General features: G+C 39.8%; 1 protein-coding gene across 3 annotated transcripts in view; it reads left to right on the top strand.

Moving 5' to 3' along the window:
- The first annotated feature begins 30 nt into the window (after positions 1-30).
- carm1 (coactivator-associated arginine methyltransferase 1) overlaps positions 31-20727 on the top strand; it is a 57261-nt gene continuing 36564 nt past the window's right edge. Inside the window, exons 1-2 of one of the 3 annotated variants that reach the window (XM_055152783.1) lie at positions 31-153; positions 4538-4823. In XM_055152783.1, the coding sequence (XP_055008758.1) occupies positions 4682-4823 (142 nt within the window). In that variant the 5' untranslated portion in view covers positions 31-153; positions 4538-4681. The remainder of the gene's footprint in view (positions 154-4537; positions 4824-20727) is intronic. The other 2 variants (XM_055152784.1, XR_008632056.1) reach the window with 2 other exon arrangements.

Here is a 20727-nt window from a genome sequence, read left to right as displayed (position 1 = left end):
AGAGTCGAGTCACTCACGTGTGTTTGTTTACACGCGCAGACACGGATCCAAACACTGAGATTATTTTCTTTTTACGGACAATCGGTTTGAGTCTGGATTAAAAGGACATTTATTAGTTCAGACTTGTGATGTGAGGAGGAGCCTGTGTGAGCGGTGAGTGTTGGAAATATGTCGACTTTGAAGATAGTTTTGGTCATTTGTTATGGGTTAGCTGCTGTAGCTCCCGCACATAAACAGACTGTTTTCTATTGGCCTATTGTAAAGTGACTATATTGGCCGTATATTTTTTACTGGACCTGCACTGATATGTAAATGAGCTGTGAATAGACGTGTGAATTATGACATTTGCGCATATAATTAATTACCGCGGCGCGCACGTATTTTACGGCTAAAGGCTAACACCGCTAGTTTATTTACTAGTTATGGGTCGGTCGCGAACGAAATGACTCTTAGAACCGGCTCTTTGAAGGGAACGACGGGAGCCTGATCCTTATTGGGAGCCGTGTTTTCTCTTTCTCTCACTTTTTTTCTCTTCACGCCGCGTGCAGACTCGTGGTTTGACAGCGGCTGAAAACGAAACTTTGAGAAATTTGCGTGTACATAGGAAAAAAAAACAAAAAAAAAAAACGAGCATATTTGGCTGTAGTTTAGCATAAAATAAATAAGTCCCGGTTTAGTCCTTTTTCAGTCCTGGTTCAGTCCTGATTCAGTCCTGCTTTAGACGTGCTTTAGTCCTGCTTGCAACAAAACATCTGAAGAGCCACTTGGGAGCCAAAAGAACCAGCAGCTTTTAGTGAGCCGAGCCAAAAGAGCCGGTTCTCTAAAAAGAACTGGAATACCCATCACTAGTGTCTAGAATGTGATGCAAAAATGCCATTAGGCCGACCTACTGTCTGTAAATATGATGTAAAGAGGCAGAATAACAATAAATGTTGCCCAAATAAACCCACTTTAAAATCCACTAGAGCCAAACCTAAGTTTTTTAAACAATTCAACATTTACAGTGAATTTTTACATCACTAAATATATCGGTGATTATATCGGCTATCGGCAGCTCCAACTCCCATTATATCGGTTTCATATCGGCCACAGCAAAATCCATATCGGTCGGGCTCTAGTTAGTATAGATAAAATTCGTGAAAAGAGTATGTGAGATTGTGCATTCTCGTGTCAGTCATAATCTGAGGGGCTTCTATCTCTACATTTTTTATTTTTTTTGCTTTATGGTCATTTGCAAACAGGGTTTTCTGTATTTTGGCAAAACAAATTGTTTATTGTTTTGTTTGTTTATTTCAACTTCTAGTCATTGTCACAGAAGAACAACGAAATTGCGTTTGGAGCATCCCATAAAGTGCAAAAACCATAAATAATAAATACCCCTTAAACCCAAGTGTAAACACTAACCCTGTGTGGCCTCAGTACAACATGAGACGGTTCTTATAGCAGCAAGATGAGGGTGTGTCAAGTAACGTACCCAGACAGGGACATTCAGACAGAGACCTGAGAATCATGACAGAAAAATGCAACAATGCAACCAGTTCAGTGTTATTAAGAGTTTGATGTGATTTTTGTCCGTGAGAAGGGGGCAGAGAGGGGCAGAGTTCAGGAGCCTCACAGCCTGTGGATACAGACTCTTGGCCAGTCTGGATGTTCTGGCCCGTATGGACCTGTACCTTCTCCCTGAGGGCAGCAGGTGAAAAAGGTGGTGACAACTTATGCTCCTCTTTACTGTTGGCAGGAATCAAATTAGTCAAAAATTGTGATAGTATTGTTTTAGTCCTGGTTTATAGTTGATGTAGTCCTGGTTTAATCTTTGTTTAGTTTGTTTAGTTGTTCAGTTCTTGCATAAAACTGGGACAAATCACTGGTTTTGTATAAATCTGCTGGGACAGGGGACACAGGACTCAAAACTGGAACTGTCCCGGGTAATTGGAGTGAGGAAACAATATTGTAACACAGGTCAGAAAACAATGTAAAATGGGTCCCTTGGTGATACTTGGTGTGGATTGGTTTGAGAATCACTGAGATCAGGGTGACCAGATTTTCAAAATAAAAAACTGGAACATCCCTGGTTTGGGTTGGTTGGTAATAATACAATTGTTAAACGAGTCGTAATTAATACGGTAACCAGACGTCCCGATTTACCAGGTATATTTTGACCAATTTGATCTAAACCATGACTCAACTAAGACCAAACCAGAACTACATCAGGTCTAAACCAGGACTAAAACAGGACTATCACAAATTTTGACTAATCTGATCCCTGCCAACACTAAAGAGGAGCATAAATTGTAATTTGTTTCTCCAAAATACAGAAAATCGTGTTTGAAAATGACCATAAACCAAAAAAATGCAGCAACAGAAATCCCTCAGATCACGACTGACACGAGAATCCACAATCTCACATGCTATTCTCACCATTTTATTTATACCAACCATCCCACCTCGGGTGTGTCCCAGTTTTGAATTTTGAAAATGTGGCCACCCTAGTAATTAAGGAAAATTGTTATGCATTCGGCACTAATGTGAGTCAGTATAGTTGCATTTTCTTAGTGTTTTGGTCGTTTTTAAGCAGATTTTCTGTATTTTACAGACACAAATGACAATGTATGACTCTCTTTACTGTCAGCAGGGATCAGATTGGTCAAAAATAGGGATATTTCTTGCATAAAACTGGGATAAAGCACTGGTTTTGTATAAATCTGCTGGGACAGGGGACACAGGCCTCAAAACTGGGACTGTCCCAGGTAAATCTGGACGTCTGGTCACTCTAAACATGAGCAAGGAAACTTTTTTTTTTAAACACAGGTCAGAAAACAACTTAACCTTTGGCGATACTTGGTGTGGATTGGTTTGAGAACCGTTGAGATTAGTGAGACCAGATTTAGAAAATTCTAAACTGGGACACACCCGGGTTGGATGGTTGGTATAAATAAAACTGCATTCTCGTGTCAGTCATAATCTGAGGGACTTCTGTTTCTGCATTTTTTTGCTTTATGCTCATTGGCAAACACAGTTTTCTGTATTTTGGCAAAACAAATAACAGTTTATGCTCCTGTTTACAGTTGATGGGGACCAGATTAGTCAAAAATTGTGATAGTCCTGGTTTAGTCCTGCTTTAGACTTGATGTAGTCCTGGTTTAAGCTTAGTTTAGTCCTGCTTTAGGTCATATTGGTCAAAAATAGGGAAACCTGGGACATGTCTTGCATGAAACTGTGAAAAATCACTGTTTTTGTATAAATCTGCTGGGACAGGGGACACAGGGCTCAAAATTGGGACTGTCCCAGGTAAATCTGGACATCTGGACTCTAAACATGAGTGAGGAAACGATATTTTACCACAGGACAAAAGACAACATAACCCTTGGCAATACTTGGTGTGGACTGGTTTGAGAGCTGCTGAGATTAGAGAGACCAGATTTTCAAAATTCTAAACTGGGACACACCCGGGTTGGATGGTTGGTATAAATAAAATTGTGCATTCTCGTGTCAGTCATAATCTGAGGGACTTCTGTTTCTGCATTTTTTTGCTTTATGCTCATTGGCAAACACAGTTTTCTGTATTTTGGCAAAACAAATAACAGTTTATGCTCCTGTTTACAGTTGATGGGGACCAGATTAGTCAAAAATTGTGATAGTCCTGGTTTAGTCCTGCTTTAGACTTGATGTAGTCCTGGTTTAAGCTTAGTTTAGTCCTGCTTTAGATCATATTGGTCAAAAATAGGGAAACCTGGGACATGTCTTGTATGAAACTGGGAAAAATCACAGTTTTTGTATAAATCTGCTGGGACAGGGGACACAGGGCTCAAAATTGGGACTGTCCCAGGTAAATCTGGACATCTGGACTCTAAACATGAGTGAGGAAACGATATTTTACCACAGGTCAAAAGACAACATAACCCTTGGCAATACTTGGTGTGGACTGGTTTGAGAGCTGTTGAGATTAGAGAGACCAGATTTTCAAAATTCTTAACTGGGACACACCCGGGTTGGATGGTTGGTATAAATAAAATTGTGCATTCTCGTGTCAATCATAATCTGAGGGATTAATGTCACTGTATTTTTTTGCTTTATGCTCATTGGCAAACAAACATTTGTATTTTGGCGAAAAAAATGACAATTTATGCTCCTCTTTACAGTTGACGGGGGCCAGATTAGTCAAACATTGTGATAATCCTGATGTAGTTCTGGTTTAATCTTAGTTTAGTCCTGGTTTAGATCATATTGGCCAAAAATAGGGAAACCTGGAACATGTCTTGTACAAAACTGAGACAAATAACTGGTTTTGGATAAATCTTCTGATACAGGGGACACAGGGCTCAAAACTGGGACTGTCCTGGGTAAATCTGGACATTTGAACACTCTAAATATGTGCAAGGAAACATTTTTTTTAACACAGGTCAGAAAACAACATAACCTTTGTCGATGCTTGGTGTGGATTGGTTTGAGAGCCTTTGAGATAAATCCACGGACGGGCCCCGTGCTTGTGTCGCTTTAAATAAACCGTGCCATTAATATCGGCCTCGTGTTTACGCAGTACCCGCCTCGATCCGCCAGGGCCCGCTGTTTAAAGGGCTCTCTCTCGCACTCGCACGGCGTGGATGCCCTGGCCGCCTCCAGCAGAGAGCAGTGCGCGGTTGGATGTGAGCGCTGCCGACCTGTCTCTACTTCCAGATCGAAGATGGCGGTCTCGGTGTTCCCCGGCGTGCGCCTCATCTCCATCGGAGACGCAAACGGAGACATCCAGCGGCACTCGGAGCAGCAGCCCCTCCGGTTAGAAGTCAAAACAACACAGGACGCGGCCCTCATCAATCTCTCCAATGGTGAGTTGACCTTTTCCGCAGCGGCTCCCGGGATGTTCGGCCTGTCTTGTGCCACGGCTAATGCTAAGTGCTGCTAATGCTTATACGGCTAATCTTACCCAGGACGCGCACGATCCCAGGCATTTCACCCGGAGTGGGCGTGGTTTGGGGGGCATCGTCTTTTTCGTTCTTTAAAACTTGGAAAATTTCTGCTAATTTTTATCAGTGAATATTAGTTTAATGCTCAAAATACGGTTGCGGAAAATAGCTTTGGTTCTATTATTTATTTATTTTCGTTATTTATTTATTTTTTTTTTACACACATACATATATTTTTATAATTTAAACTCAAAACAAAACAGAGGCAGATAATAAATGCGTACAAGGAAATCAATACGAGAAACTGAGGAAGTGTTTAAGTGGGTAAAATTAAAATCCTAATAAAATTTCGTGTATTAATAGATGATAAAAGAATGGAATTTGGTCATTTATAGATTTTAGGTAAATATTTTATTCACAAATGTCGTTGTTTTTTTGTTTTTTTTAAAGATGAAACAAAAAAAACAAAAAACAACACACTTGAAGAACGACGTGAAACTTTTTTTTTTTTTTTTTTCTTAAAGCAAATTGAACCGAATTGAAAGAAAAGAGTAGGGTTTCTTACGTCTTTTTAGGAATAATTTTGATTTGTTACTTTGATCATGCGCTTTGGAGTTGCCCCTTTTGTACGTGAATGTGTTCGCATCTTGAGTTCTAAAGTATTAACAAAAAATAAATAAATAAAATCCAAATTCTTCTGTAATATCGAGTGTTTTGATAGATTTATTGTTGGAAATACTGTTTGCTGTTTGTGATTTTAAAATAATAATTTGGTTAAAAAAAAAAAAGTCAACAACAACAACAACAACGGCGCGGGTGACGTCGGCGCATTAATCTCCGCCCTCCCCGAGCCGGAATGCCTGGGTTCTAGAGTGTCCCTCCGCTCGGTCCCTAATCCGGCCGCCGTGCGCAGCGTTAGCCGCCGAGAAGCTAACCCATCCGGGGGAGCTCACGTCGCGTCCCCCCGGTCCTCACGAGGGAGCCCCGGAAAAACGTGGAAAAAAATAGTCCCGCGTTAACTCTAAACCGCGGTGTTTTTGTTAACACCGGTGTCTCGGAGAACTTGTCAAAACGCGAAGCGGAGCGCGTAAAGCCGCATAGTTGTACACAAGCGTGGCTAAGTAAAGTGTAGTTTGATGCTAACTAGTTAAACAATGCCATTAGCCTGGTTGTGTGGGGATGCGCTAGCGTCCAGATGCCCCGGTTATGTTGCGTCTTTGTCCGCGGCGCAGTCTCACGATGCAATAACGACGCGTTTTAAAGTTGAATCCCTTGAGGTTTGCTGCTTTTTTTTTTTCTTTTTTTTTGCTCAGTTTTACGTGTGAATTGTTTATTTTGGAGCGGAGGGCATCACTCCACTTTGACCCGTCGCTGTGATGCTGTCCAGCGGCTGCAGCATCTGTCCGCGTCGCTATCCTCCGCGTTCACACATCGCCGCCGAAAATACAAACTTTTAATTATTTTATTTTTTTTACTTTTAATTGACCCGAGCTCTTTGTTATTGTGAGCGAGTGTAGTGCGAGCCCGGGCCCTCATTATTTATGCATTCATCTTTGTTCTCATTGGAACAATAGCCGGGTCCCCGCTCCCCTCTCTCCCCGCTGAGGCGCCTGCTCCGCTCTGAATGGGCCGTCCCGCTGCTCGCCTCCCCTGGGGATGCTCCGGAGAAGAATGGCTCCAAATCTGTTCGATACACACTTAAGACGCACGCCATTTACTATAGACGCGTTTTCTACTCTCAAATTAAAGTGATTTATGTTTTAAAGTGATTTAAAGTAGGGTGTTATATAGGGATGTAACATATCCAAATCTCACGATGCAATATTATCACGTTATGAATCTCACTGCTGTTGCTACTATAAAACCATACATTTAAGCAAAAGAACTTGTGACGATGCCATATCATGATATTTCAGTTATTGTTACATCAGTAGCTCTAAAATTTAGACAAGATTTCCCCTTTTCTCACACTAAAATTGAGTACTATGTGAAAAAATATATTGCTGAGAGACTACATATCTACGACGTAGACTACTACGCTTTAATCCCTTTTTTTTTTTAAATTATTGAAGTTACATTCCTAACAGTAACACAACAACATAACATAAAGGCAGAGGTAGATGACTTCAAATCTATTCGATACACATTTAAGCCGCACACCATTTACTATAGACGCGTTTTCTACTCTTAAATTAAAGTGATTTTTGTTTTAAAAGTGATGTGTTACCCAGGGATGTAAACAAATGACAATGTATGACTCTCTTTACTGTTCGAAATGATCAAATTGGTCAAAAATACGGACTCTTGGGACATTTCTTGTGTAAAACTGGGACAAATCGGTGGTTTTGTAGAAATATGCTGGGATAGGGGACACAGGGCTCAATACTGGGACTGTGCAGAGAGACTTCTACTACACTTTAATTCCTTTTTTTAATTACTGAAGTACAGTAACACAACAACGTAACATAAAGGCAGAGGTAGATGGCTCCAAATCTGTTCGATACACACTTAAGCCGCACACCATTTACTATAGACGCGTTTTCTACTCTTAAATTAAAGTGATTTTTGTTTTAAAAGTGATGTGTTACCCAGGGATGTAAACAAATGACAATGTATGACTCTCTTTACTGTTCGAAATGATCAAATTGGTCAAAAATACGGACTCTTGGGACATTTCTTGTGTAAAACTGGGACAAATCGGTGGTTTTGTAGAAATATGCTGGGATAGGGGACACAGGGCTCAATACTGGGACTGTGCAGAGAGACTTCTACTACACTTTAATTCCTTTTTTTAATTACTGAAGTACAGTAACACAACAACGTAACATAAAGGCAGAGGTAGATGGCTCCAAATCTGTTCGATACACACTTAAGACGCACACCATTTACTACAGATGCGTTTTCTACTCTTAAAGTGATTTTTGTTTTAAAAGTGATGTGTTACCCAGAGATGTAAACAAATGACAATGTATGACTCTCTTCACTGTTGGCAGGGATCAGATCGGTCAAAAATAGAAACACCTGGGACATTTCTTGTATAAAACTGGGACAGATCAGTGGTTTTGTATAAATATGCTGGGACAGGGGACACAGGGCTCAAAACTGGGACTGTCCCGGGGAAACAGGGACGTCTGGTCACTGTACACTATATGAAAAAATATATTGCAGGGAGACTTCTACTAAGCTTTAATCCCTTTTAAAAAAAAAAAAAATTAAAGTACAGTAACACAACAATGTAAATCTGTTTGATACATATTTAAGACATGCACCATTTACAAAATATGCATTTACTATTCTTAAATTAAGGTGATTTTTGTTTTTAAAGTGATTTTAAGTAGGGTATTATACAGTAGCTCTAAAATTTAGACCAGATTTCACCTTTTCTCACACTAAAATTGATCACAATACGAAAAAATATATTGCTGAGAGTCTTCTTCTACACTTTAATCCCTTTTTTAATTATTCTTGAAGTACAGTAACACAACAACATAACATAAAGGCAGAGGTAGATGGCTCCAAATCTGTTCGATACACTTAAGACACATATCATTTACTATATAATTGCATTTTTTTATTCTTAAAATAAAGTGATCCTTGTGTAAAGTGATTTTAAATAGGGTATTATACAAAATTTTGACAATATTTCCTCTTTTTCTCACACTAAAATCGATCACTGTATGAAAAAATATAGTACTGAGAGACTTCTGCTACACTTTGATCCCTTTCGCAGCATTTTGAAATACTTATTTACATTTTGCTTATCTTAAACAGCATTCCTGTTAGTCTAAAAATCCTACATGTTGCTCAACGTATTTTTGTAGAATAATCTCGAACAGTATTCTAAACCTTAAAGCCGAGCTGGAAGGGAATCTATCATGTTCTTAATATAGTAATGCATTTAAAGGAACACTTACGCAACTTTTCTGGTGTCTGGACTATCTAGTATTTATTCAGTATGGGTGTTTCTACTGCTCAAAAATACAATAATTTATTTTGTGAATAAGGGCGACTCTCCACAGATCTGAACTGTAATGTAGCCTAGTACTGTAACCTGCTTGTCTCCCTCGTGATGGATAAATTTAATCTATACTGTGGAAAAATGTAGACAAAGTAATAACATTTCCATGGGGACGAGCAGATGGCAGACCCTCCACCAGAAAGTCCTCTAGAAATGTTACGCACTGCATCTTTAATATGTGAACGGACCCCTGGTGACTTTAATCTGGAAAAGTTGGCCCCCCTGTTGGAAAAGGTGAAGGCGTCCTGATTTAGATTTAGGGCTGCAGCTAATGATTATTTATTGGTCGACGAATCAGCGCAACTGTATGTATTGTATGTTGTATAAAGCTAAAAATAAACTGCCCTGAGTGAAAAGTTCAAGAGAGAAAATACTCACAAATAAAGTGTGGTATGAAAACGTACAAGTGTTCATTTTGATTTACCGTATTTTCTACATTATAAGGCGCACTGTCATTGAATGGTCGATTTTCGAACTTTTTTCACAAATAAATCGCACCGGATTTTAAAGGAAACACAACAGTGTGATGGGTGGGTGTTTTTGTTTGTTTGGTGCGTTCACGGTGACTCTGGGCTTTGTTCAGTTGTGGCGTGTAGGGAGGGTGCTGTCTGGGACCAACGGATTGTCGGCATGTTCGCAGTGACTCAGTTGTGTCTAGAAGTGGCACATTGCGCTCGCTTTTTCGGTTCGTTCCTCCGTTCCGTTCCTCGTCGGCATGGAGTGATGAGTGTGGCTGCGGGTGTTTGTCGGCACGCGGTCGCTGTCTGCTCTGTGTGTGTTTGCGTGTTCTGCGGGTGGTGCAGGTTTGTTGTTTACCGAAATCGTGCTGGGACTCCCGAGTGGATTCGTGTGTAGGGCGCTCTTGGATTGTGGGGCGCACAGTCATTTTTTGATGGGGTTGGAGGCTTAAGAGCGCGCCTAATAATAGTGCTAAAAATACGGTAATATTGCAGTTGTTTCAGGCACATGTTTTAGAGTTTGTATAGTCCAAAAAGTATTAAATAATTAATGATTATTTTAATAGTTGACCTGATTGTTATAAGTCAACTATAAAAAATAACAGTAAGTAGTTGTATTTTGACAATCCTAATCATTATTTGGACTTGAGATACGAATTCTAAAACAGTCTGTCCAGAAGCATTCAGTCACCATTTTTCAGACTTTATAATACAATAGTAACATAATAAATATTTACACTGAGCCCCAATGTGTTTCAACATATTGGTCAACTTTGGTCAAGGGAACATTAATGTCCAAAAGACTAACAGTGTTTACTATTTCTCATCACTGCTTCCAGGTCCATGAAGAGTCCTTGGAAAAAATTTTTTGGAGTATTTTTCTTGGAGCATATTTTTCTCCTACTTGAGCAATACTCTTCTTATTAAAGTAGCAGTAGTTTTACTTGAGCAAGTCCTAATTAAGTAATTAAGTCTAAAAGTCACAAAAGCTTTAGGTGACAATATGAAATTATTTGAACGTTTGTTTCTTGCATCTCCTTCAGACACGATTTATTTTGTCTCATTTTTGTGTCTATCTTTTGAAAACACCAGCATTATTTATTAATACCAGGCTAGCCTGTGGGGTTTTAAAAGTCTTAAAAAGGTCTTAAATTTCACGTTCCTAAATTAAGTCCTTAAGTCTTGAATTATGTTGTCCAAGTCTTTTTTTTTTTTTTTTTACGAAGGTCTTAAATTTCATTAGCCCATTTTTTTTTTGTATACTCAACCAGGCTGCAGTGCGATGTTAAACGGAGGGAGGGGAAAAAAAACAACGTGAAATCATGTAACACGAACGAACGTCTAATTTGGAGTGTTCGCAAACAATACTTTGGTTTCTGGAGCCGGTGGCAATGAGTAAACAATCAGTAGGGTGGAGGAAGACGTTGGGTTGCGTTTAGCACCGTACTTGGTTGGTCATTATTAGAATTGGATCTGGTGTTTTTCGCCCGCATAATGGGTGCGATGTTGGTCTTAATTTTCATTTACGTGGTGTTGTGGAAAAAGACTCCGTTTGTAGACACTGATGAATGTTGAAGCAAAGATGCAGAGTTTATTTCTTGCAAGAAATAGGTCTGACAGAACAACAAGCAGTATGTCCCTCCGACATCAGACCTCGAATGATACAAGCCCCAAGTTTATATAGGTTGAGATGACCAGAGGACATACATTTCAATGTGAGAAGGTGACGACTCCTACTGAGGTGTGGCCAGATGTGTTTCTATTGGCCTTCCTGAGCAGGATGTCACAAGTGGAGTTAAAACAATAGGAGAGACAAAAGTCTGAAACCCAACTGCTTGATCGGATTTGCATCCATATTCACCTGCCTTGATCTTCTAGACAAGTTTAGCAAGCAAAAGGGAACAGAAGCATTTACATTTGAAGGGTCAAGGAAGCAGGAGCATTTACATTGAAGGATCTTTCCCAACTTAATGAGTTTCAGTTGCAAGACCAAATGTTGTTTCTAAATTTAATTTCCTTTACAGTGGTCTTTAAAAGGTCTTTAAAAAGTCTTAAATTTGAGGTAGTCAAACCTGAGGATACCCTGAATACTTTGTTTTTCAAATCACTTTCATTTCAGTTTCTAAACCAGATGTTACTTCCCTGTAGTTACTCTTACTTAAGATAAGGTAAGATAAGATAATCCTTTATTGTCTCCCATGGAAAAAATTTGTCTTGGGACAGGGGATCACATGCTTTATCACAAACAGGACAACATAAAGCATCACACAAACATCCACCACAGAACAGAAATGGAGACGAGACCAAGTATGACCACGACTGATGCACCAACAGGACCTTTAACTCGCTTCAGTAGCAGTTCCTCATGTACTTTTTTACTCTTACTTGAGCAATTTCTTGGACCGATACTTCAGTAATGTTTTGTTATTCTATTATTTACTATCAGTCAAATTAAGTGTGTTGTCCTTGGCCCGTCCCAGACCTGTGCAGTTGTATCCAGTGTGACCTGTGACAGCTGGAGCCACAGCAGCAGCAGCAGCAACAGCAGCTCAGAGCGCACAGGGCTTATCCCACTCTCTCCGTGTGTGTCATATCGAGAATAAAGTCCGGACTAAATGATTCATGGTCTTCAGTCAAATGCAGAAGTGTACAGGGGAAATGAGTCCGTAAACTAAATGACTGTGCTTGGTTCTGCTAACCCTTACTCCACTGAATAAAAAAAATAACCATTGTTGTCATTTGTTCTCACGATACTAAAATGTCAAATTACCGTATTTTCCAGGCTATTAGGCGCTCTGGATTACAAGGTGCGCTGTCATTAAATGGTGTATTTTCAAACTTTTTTTCACAAATAAATCGCACCGGACTTGAAAGGAAACACAAACAGTTGGATGGGTCAGTGGGACTTTGTTTGGCGCGTTCCCGGTGACTCTGGGCTTTGTTCAGTTGTGGCGTGTAGGGAGGGTGCTGTCTGGGACCGCTGGATTGTCGGCGTGTTTGCAGTGACTCAGTTGTTCAGTTGTGTCTAGAAGTGGCACATTGCACTCGCTTTTTCAGTTCGTTCCTCTGTTCTGTTCCTCGTCGGCGTGGAGTGATGAGTGTGTCTGTGGGTGTTTTTCGCCGCGCGGTCGCTGTCTGCTCCGTGTGTGTTTGCGTGTTCTGTGGGTGGTGCGGCTTTGTAGTTTACTGAAGTCGTGCTGGGACACCCGAGTGGATTCCTGTGTAGGGTGCTCCGGCTTGCGGGGCGCGCAGTCATTTTTTGATGGGGTTAGAGGCTTAAGAGTGTGTCTAATAGCCCGGAAAATACAGTATTCCAATACTAAAGGGCCCATCTCATGCAAAATCAACTTTTCAGAGCTTTCTACCTTCTAAGAGTGATGTGTGGGCCTTGTATATGTCGCCAAAGTGGTTTTTAGATTGATTCGGCGTTTTTTTTTTTTTTACAAATTGCAGCGTATTTCTGCTACACTCCCACATGACGACGAACTAAAGCAGCTACAACGATGACGCGGCAGATACACCTATGAAGCGTTTGATGTAGCAGAAAGTGCTTCGCACCCGCTCCACCTGTGAACACGATATAATAAGTTTATCTACTAGCGTTTATTAATACTTAACCAGTCAGTAATGTTCAGCTGATGTGGACGCGGTGCTTGAGCTTCATGCTCCTCAAAGTCCTCGTCCGATTCCGGGTCCAACACATGCGGCTGAACATGCTGTATCTCCATGATGAATAAAATTTTATTCCTGCCACTATCAGGGCGCACGTCTGTCTCCCCCTCCTTCCCTGAGATGGGCGGAGGAAGGGCGACTCACTCAGAGCCTACGTCATGTTTGGAGGGCGGAGCCTGTGCTTTCTCAGGACGGGCGGGGGGAGGAGCAATAGTCGGCCTTTCATAATTCCTGGTCTGTGACTGTCTCCAAGAAATCCATAAGATTTCATAACTATTGTGTAATGGATGTTCCAAAACCCAAATTGTGCTCGTTTATGTGGAGAAGATAAATGTGAAAAGAGTTATTCTGGATGAGATGGGCCCTTTAAGGAATATACTCGAACTACAGGGTTAGCAGCTTCGACGCAGAAAAAAATACAGATTTTGTTGTTAGTGGAGGAAATTATGGTGATTTGACTGCCTCCATTCACCCGGTCTCCTACTCTAGTGTGTGTTTAAAACGTGCTCTTTGAACAGAATCCTATTATTAAAGTATAAATCGTAAATCTAATCCCAATGTGTGTCTGAAACTTTTTTTTTTTTTTTCCCCAAATGGTTCGTCTCTGGACTGTGTTGTGCTTGTCCAGTGGATGTGGATTGTGGCCAGGCAGGTCTGCTAATTTTACCCATCTGGGTCATTAAATCTCCAGACAGGAAAGAATACCTCAGCAATTAGGGTTAGTAATGGCTTACACAAAGTCAAAGTAAAAAGTGAAATCTCTGTTAACTTGTTTCCTCAATTTCTTCTTCTTCAAAAAAAGTTTGTTACACACTAATATCAGTTGTGGTCATGGGTACAGATTAGGATTGGGTGGTATCCAAATTTTGATACCGTTAAACCTTCTCAGAATTTCAGTGCAAGTGTCACCTGTGTCAAGTACAATTGGACACGGTAGTGATAGGATAATAGAGTAGTAACATATTAAGATGGGCTAGTGACCAGAAGACTAGTATTCGGCTCTAGGAGGGAGTGACGGGAGACTGAGATTTGCTTTTGTTTTGGTACCATATATTATAGTAAATAATGAAATAGTAAATTGACATACAAACATAAATCATACAGTTCAGTCAGAATGGCTGTTCAATAATATATAATAGCTCCAATAAACAAGTTCAGTCAAGGCACAACAATGTATTATTGGGTGCAAAATATATCGAGAGTCGTTTTGCAGGATTTGTCACGTGGGTTACAGGAGTATATGCTGTTACCGTATTACCAAAATGTTTTAGTACGACTTTGGTAAGCTACGAAGCCGCATCGCTGTACAGTCTGCGTGTATGACCTGCAGATTTATAATTTCTGAAAAGTTTCACATGAACCATCTCCAACACGTCAAACACCCAGAACAGACTCACCATCAGCAGCACATCCTCTGTCACAGAAAGAACACTCATATTCCACTGAGTCGTGTCCCTTAGTCCGACAGAAGCTGAACCGCATCAGCTAGTTTATGCAAATGAACCATGTGGTTTTAAGTTTAGTTTCTGTAAAATGTAAACAAATGTGCGCCTGACACCAAAATGCTGCCAAATTGAAGAAGTACTAGGGATGGGCATTCGATGAAATGTTATTAATCGATCCAACTCACTCGCGGCTGGACTTGCCGTTTTGTCTCGGTCTCTGTTATAATATAATATAATAATATGACTAATCGAACGTCGTCTCCCCACGCAGTTAAAAGAAACATTATAGACACTATTAGTTTTAAATCGTGATAGCATTAAATTGAAAATACAACCACATGTTCATTTGTGCTGAGCAAACAAATGTTGGTATCAGTAAATTATAATGTTATATTCGGTCCTTATTCACTGCTGATTTTTTTTTATGACTGTAATTAAATTGATACCGTATTACCACCCAACCCTAGTACAGATTACTGACAAAAATTTAAATGTTGGCTTTTTTATGCTATTCATTTTTTTCCAATCTATGCGCCGTGCTCCAAATATGAAGTGAACATGGACACGCTTCCACCTCTTTATCACTTTTATATTTAAAAACTGTCTTACCTCTGTTTAACTGCTGTTGTCAGGCTCGTACCAACCTGCTCTACATGGTCCTGGTATTTTTATTTTTTCACATTCAACTATTTTGTCAGTAAATCAAGATAAATATTAATAACCAGCAAATCAGGCACCTTCTTTCTCACTCCTGCTAGCGTTAGGTTTGGTTTGGCTGTGATACCCGCGGTTGGAATTCCAAGCAACAACTCCGAACTTGGCTTCAAATTTACCCCTATAACTTGGGGTGACCAGATTTTCAAAATAAAAAACTTGGACATCCCTGGTTTAACGATATACAAGTCTCACAATACGATATCGTCAAGGCATGAACCTCACTGTATGATATTTATTGCGATATCGTGGGAAAGCTCACGATTAGGGATGTAACAATATCCAAATCTCTCAATATTTTCACGATATACATCTCATGGTACGATATTTATTGCGATATTTTGTGGAGGCTGTGAACAAAACTGTTAATATGCAGCTTTTTCCTCTTAAAATGCCTTGACAAGACTTAATCCAAAGAACTAAGACTTAAAAGTGTTAGAACTGTTATTTCTTCTTGTAGACTGCATTGAAAAGGAGCAAAGGATCATGGTCTATGTAGTTCCCTCTGTCTATTGCTGCACCATAACTCTTAATTTAAGCAAAGAGACTTGTAATTCGATATATTGTGATGGTCCACGATATTATTGTGAGATCTTTGACTCTAAGATATCACGATATTATGGTTATTATTATGTGAGTCAGTCATATTTTCTTTGTGTTTTGGTCTTTTTAAAGCAGCTTTTCTGTATTTTACTGAAACAAATGACAGTTTGTCTCTCTTTACTGTTGGCAGCGATCAAATTGGTCAAAATATGGGCACCTTGGACATTTCTTGTACAAAACTAGGACAAATCACTGGTTTTGGATAAATCTGCTGGGTCAGGGTAGCCAGGCTGGCACCACCTAGTGCCGTCACTCAATTTCAGATCAATTTCAGATCAAATCAGAATACACTAGATCAGTGATTCTTAATCCATTCTTAACCACCTCCCTGGGGGCCCCATAATCAGTACAATATAATGCATTTAATATGAGATGGGGCCTCAAGTTGCTTTGTTCAGAACAAGTCGGGCCCCAAGACTGAAAAGGTTAAGAACCCCTGCACTAGATGGTTTGCAAAACCCTGGAAGTTGTAGACCGCGCACCGGCCAGTCAGCAAAGAACTGTGAAGCCATGACGTCAAACTCAAATGTCTGTCTGTCTTTTGTGGTGCAACACAACAGTAAAGAAAGCATCGAGATGGATGTAGACGAAGACAGATATTTCAGAGATTGAGGATTTAAAGCCTCACTACCAAATAGCAGCGATTCATTAAATAAAAACAGCACCTGCCTACCGTTGGGTGAATGAATCATAATACTACGAGATCAGACGGTTTCCACAAAGTGAAACCGCCTGATGAATTAGGCTTGGGACAGGGGACACAGGGCTCAAAACTGGGACTGTCCCGGGTAAATAGAGACGTCTGGTCACCCTACTATAACTTGTAGCCTCGATGAGCTTCATTTGACTGGAAATGAACGCTATGGGTGACGTCACACTCCATTAGTCCACTTTTTTAAACTGTCCATGTTTCAGGAATCGCATGCAAAGTGAATGTTAGATTATTTTGAATCAAACTCTTTATTTTTTTGCAACCTTCTTCAACGTTTTTAACCACAACTGCTGATACTGTGTTCTGAATACCTTCAAAACCGTCTTGATATCTTGTAAACACCATCTCAATGTCAGTATTTTTACAGTTTCCTTGTTTTTGTTTTCCAAATAATTCACGTTACCATTCACTATGAGTTTTGTGGCAGTTCGAGAACAATAAAAGATAAAAAAAAAAAGAACTACTGCCACAAGAAAAAGACATTGAAAGTCTACAGGAAAATAAAGTTTAATAATACCCAGCTCAGTATTAAAACCCTCACCAAAAATGGCCAAGTCGGTTCTGTTCAGTTTTGTTGGAGGATAGCGCTGTATTACCTGAGCTAAGCCATTTAAAACTATATAAACAGAGCCATGAGGGATCATAAAGTCTGATGTTTGATCAGTGATCTTTGGCACAAGAGAAAACCCGGTAGTTAATCTGGCCCTGAGCCCGTAATAAACGCTGGATTAGCTGTGGAGCCTGGAGATTGTGTACTACCTCTTATTACTTCAAACAATGTGATGGCAGTAATTCTGGGGAAAAAAAGTCCATAATCATAAATCATGCAGCTCCCGAACTATGCTGAGCCACACTGTCGACCGCAGCGGGCTCTTCCACTACAGGACAAGATTAAATCCAACTCGTTTGAGGATTTTAAAACTGGTGCCTCGGCCTCGCCCATTACGTAACGCTTTAATCAAATGACACGAGCATTTGATTCTAACAGGCCTGAAATCAGAGCGAGGTTGGGCCAGTACAGTTTGCTCTCACAAATTATGTCAAAGGAAGATCTGTATTTTAAGTTTCATGTTGAGAATTACTTACTAAAATTGATGTTTAAGTTTAGTTTTTACCTCATCTTTAGATTCTTTGACATTTCTGGAACTAATTACAGAAAACCCAACTAAACTCTTGAGGTTTTTATTTCAAATATTTAACTTAAGACCTGCTCAACCAATATTAACTTGTTCTTGTATTTATTTTTTTGGTGAAACTAAATAAATAGTACAATGTAAAAAATATATAATAATATAAAATAAATAAATAAAATACTATATAGACCTAAGTAGGGCTGCTCGATTATGAAAAAAATCATCACGATTATTTTGGTCAATATTGAAATCACGATTATTCAAACTATTATTTTTTAGTTACACGATGCATTTATTCAGCATTTCTCTCTCTCAAAAAACCAGTCATTGATAAGTCAGGCAAAACTTTCAAATTGAAAATAAATATAGGCTACAAATATGAACCTTAAAGCAGTTTTGAATCCTTGTCTGTGAAGGATAGAAACAAACTTCACAATATTGTCAAAACCTGTTCAAAAATCACAGGGATCAAACTGAGGGACCTGCACTCTTTGTGGGAGGAGCAAGTGCTGAGCAAAGCCAAGGGTCTCCTGGCTCAGCCGCTCCATCCTCTGGCTCCTGATTTTATCCTGATGCCTTCAGGGCGTCAGTTTTATGCTCCAGTATGGAAAACCAAAAGGTTTTCTAATTCTTTCGTGCCCAGGGCTATTAAATTCTTAAATTCTAAGGGTACAGTTTTATGATAGTTTTATGAAAGTTTTACTCTGCAATTTGTTATTTATTTTGAGTTCCACTGGTGGATGACAATTGGACTGACACACTATGTGTTTGTTTGTGTTTGTGTTTGCTCGGAGATGGTGCAAATGAATTGCCTTATGGGATCAATAAAGTTTTCTGAATCTGAATCTAAAACATCAAATGAATAAAATATACTTGGAACATGAAATAAGGCATAGAAAAACATAAATGTATCCAAAATAAACTATATATCCAGCTGTTCTACAGTCACTATATTTAAAAAATTTACTAAATATACTTTTGGCTTTAAGCGCATATTTGTTTGTTTTATAGAAACTAAACTAAACTTACATGGCTCATTTGCATAAACTATAAAGCCCTGATAAAAACAGCTCTTCTTGTGTTGCTGATGTGGTTCAGCTTCTGTCGGACTAAAGGACACGACTCTGTGAAATATGAGTGTTCTTTCTGTGACAGAGGATGTGCTGCTGATGGTGAGTCTGTTCTGTGTGTCGCGTTGGAGATGGTTCATGTGAAACTTTTCAGAGATTATAAATCTGCAGGTCGTACACATAGATTGTACAGCGGTGCAGCTTTGTAGTTTACCAAAGTTGTACTAAAACATTTTGGTAATACGGTAATGACGGTCCTTCAACCTGAAGGCCAGAGGATCAGTTCCTGCTCGGACCAAGTTGTTGTTGTGTCCTTAGGCAAGACACTTCACCCACACTGCCTAGTATGAATATGGAGTGTGTCTGAGGGCCTGTTTACACGAGAACGCTTGCGGGTAAAATCGACAAAATATTTTATTGGAAGTACCTTTTGTTTAGATTGTGACGGCGTTTTTGTAGCGTTTCCGTCTACACTTCCCAAGACACAAAACTCTGGTCAGATCTGCTCACGTTACTTACGAGTTTACGTCAGATACATCACCACCGAGCGTCAGCACCGAGCCGCCTGACATGCAAACCCAATCGAATTCACTGTATGCACGCAGATTTCCTCCCAAAAACGCTCGTCTAATAAAAAGTGAAGATGCGGCGCCAATTTTGCGTTTTCTGTTCAGACCGTCATCTTATAAACGTAGCTTGACTGTTGGTGCAAATTGGCAGCCTCTCTTCCATCAGTGTGTCCCCGGGCAGCTGTGGCTACAATAGTATTTTAGCACCTCCAAGTGTGAAGTGTAAAGCATTTTTATTATTAAATGGCAGTTGTCAGTAGTTAAAAATGTGATCGATCAATGATAGGATAAAAGTTGCCCAGTCCTTTTTTTTTTTTTACTACTATCTACCCAGGATTTATCAGATTTGTTTATTTGCTGGTTCTGTTGGCCTGTGGTGTGTGTCCGGTGCAGCTTGTGCACTTGGAGCAGCTCCGAGTGAAGTGTGAAGAGCAGAGGAGCTCCTTCTGTCTGTCTCTTTCTCTCTCTCTCTCTCTGTCTTTCTGTCTTTTTCTCTCTGTCTTTCTCTGTCTCTTTGTCTTTCTCTTCTTTCTCTCTCTTTGTCTTTCTCTGTCTCTCTTTCTTTCTCTCTTTTTCTTTCTTTCTCTCTCCGTCTTTCTATCTCTGTTTTTGTCTCTTTCTCTCTCTGTTTGTCTTCTCTCCGTCTCTCGTTTCTTTTCTCTGTCTTTCTATCTGTTTTTGTCTCCGTCCTTCTCAGTCTTTCTCTTTCTGTCTTTCTATCTCTCTCTCTGTCTTTCTATCTCTCTGTCTTTCTGTCTTTCTGTCTCTCTTTCTCTCTCTCTCTCTCTCTCTTTCTCTCTATGTCTTTCTCTCTGTCTTTCTGTCTCTCTCTGTCTTTCTATCTCTCTCTTTCTCTCTGTCTCTCTCTTTCTCTCTCTTTCTCTCTGTCTCTCTCTCTCTCTCTTTCTGTCTTTTTCTCTCTGTCTTTCTCTGTCTCTTTGTCTTTCTCTTCTTTCTCTCTCTTTGTCTTTCTCTGTCTCTTTCTTTCTCTTTTTCTTTCTTTTTCTCTCTCCGTCTTTCTATCTCTCTTTCTCTCTCTGTTTGTCTTCTCTCTGTCTCTCATTTCTTTTCTCTCTCTCTGTCTTTCTATCTGTTTTTGTCTCCGTCCTTCTCAGTCTTTCTCTTTCTGTCTTTCTATCTCTCTCTCTGTCTCTTTCTGTCTTTCTATCTCTCTGTCTTTCTGTCTTTCTATCTCTCTGTCTTTCTGTCTCTCTTTCTCTCTGTCTCTCTCTCTTTCTCTCTCTCTATGTCTTTCTCTCTGTCTTTCTCTCTGTCTTTCTTTCTATCTCTCTCTCTTTCTCTCTGTCTCTCTCTCTCTCTCTGTCTCTCCATCTCTCTTTCCCCCCCTTTCTCTCTGTCTTTCTATCTCTCTCTGTCTATCTTTCTTTTTGTCTGTGTGTGCCTGTCTCTCTCTCTCTCTCTCTGTCTTTCT

Source organism: Boleophthalmus pectinirostris, unplaced genomic scaffold (genome assembly GCF_026225935.1).
Source record: "Boleophthalmus pectinirostris isolate CB_2022bp ecotype Guang Dong unplaced genomic scaffold, ASM2622593v1 HiC_scaffold_17, whole genome shotgun sequence".
NCBI classification, from domain to species: Eukaryota; Metazoa; Chordata; class Actinopteri; order Gobiiformes; family Gobiidae; genus Boleophthalmus; species Boleophthalmus pectinirostris.
This window is presented reverse-complemented; position numbering and strand designations above follow the sequence as displayed.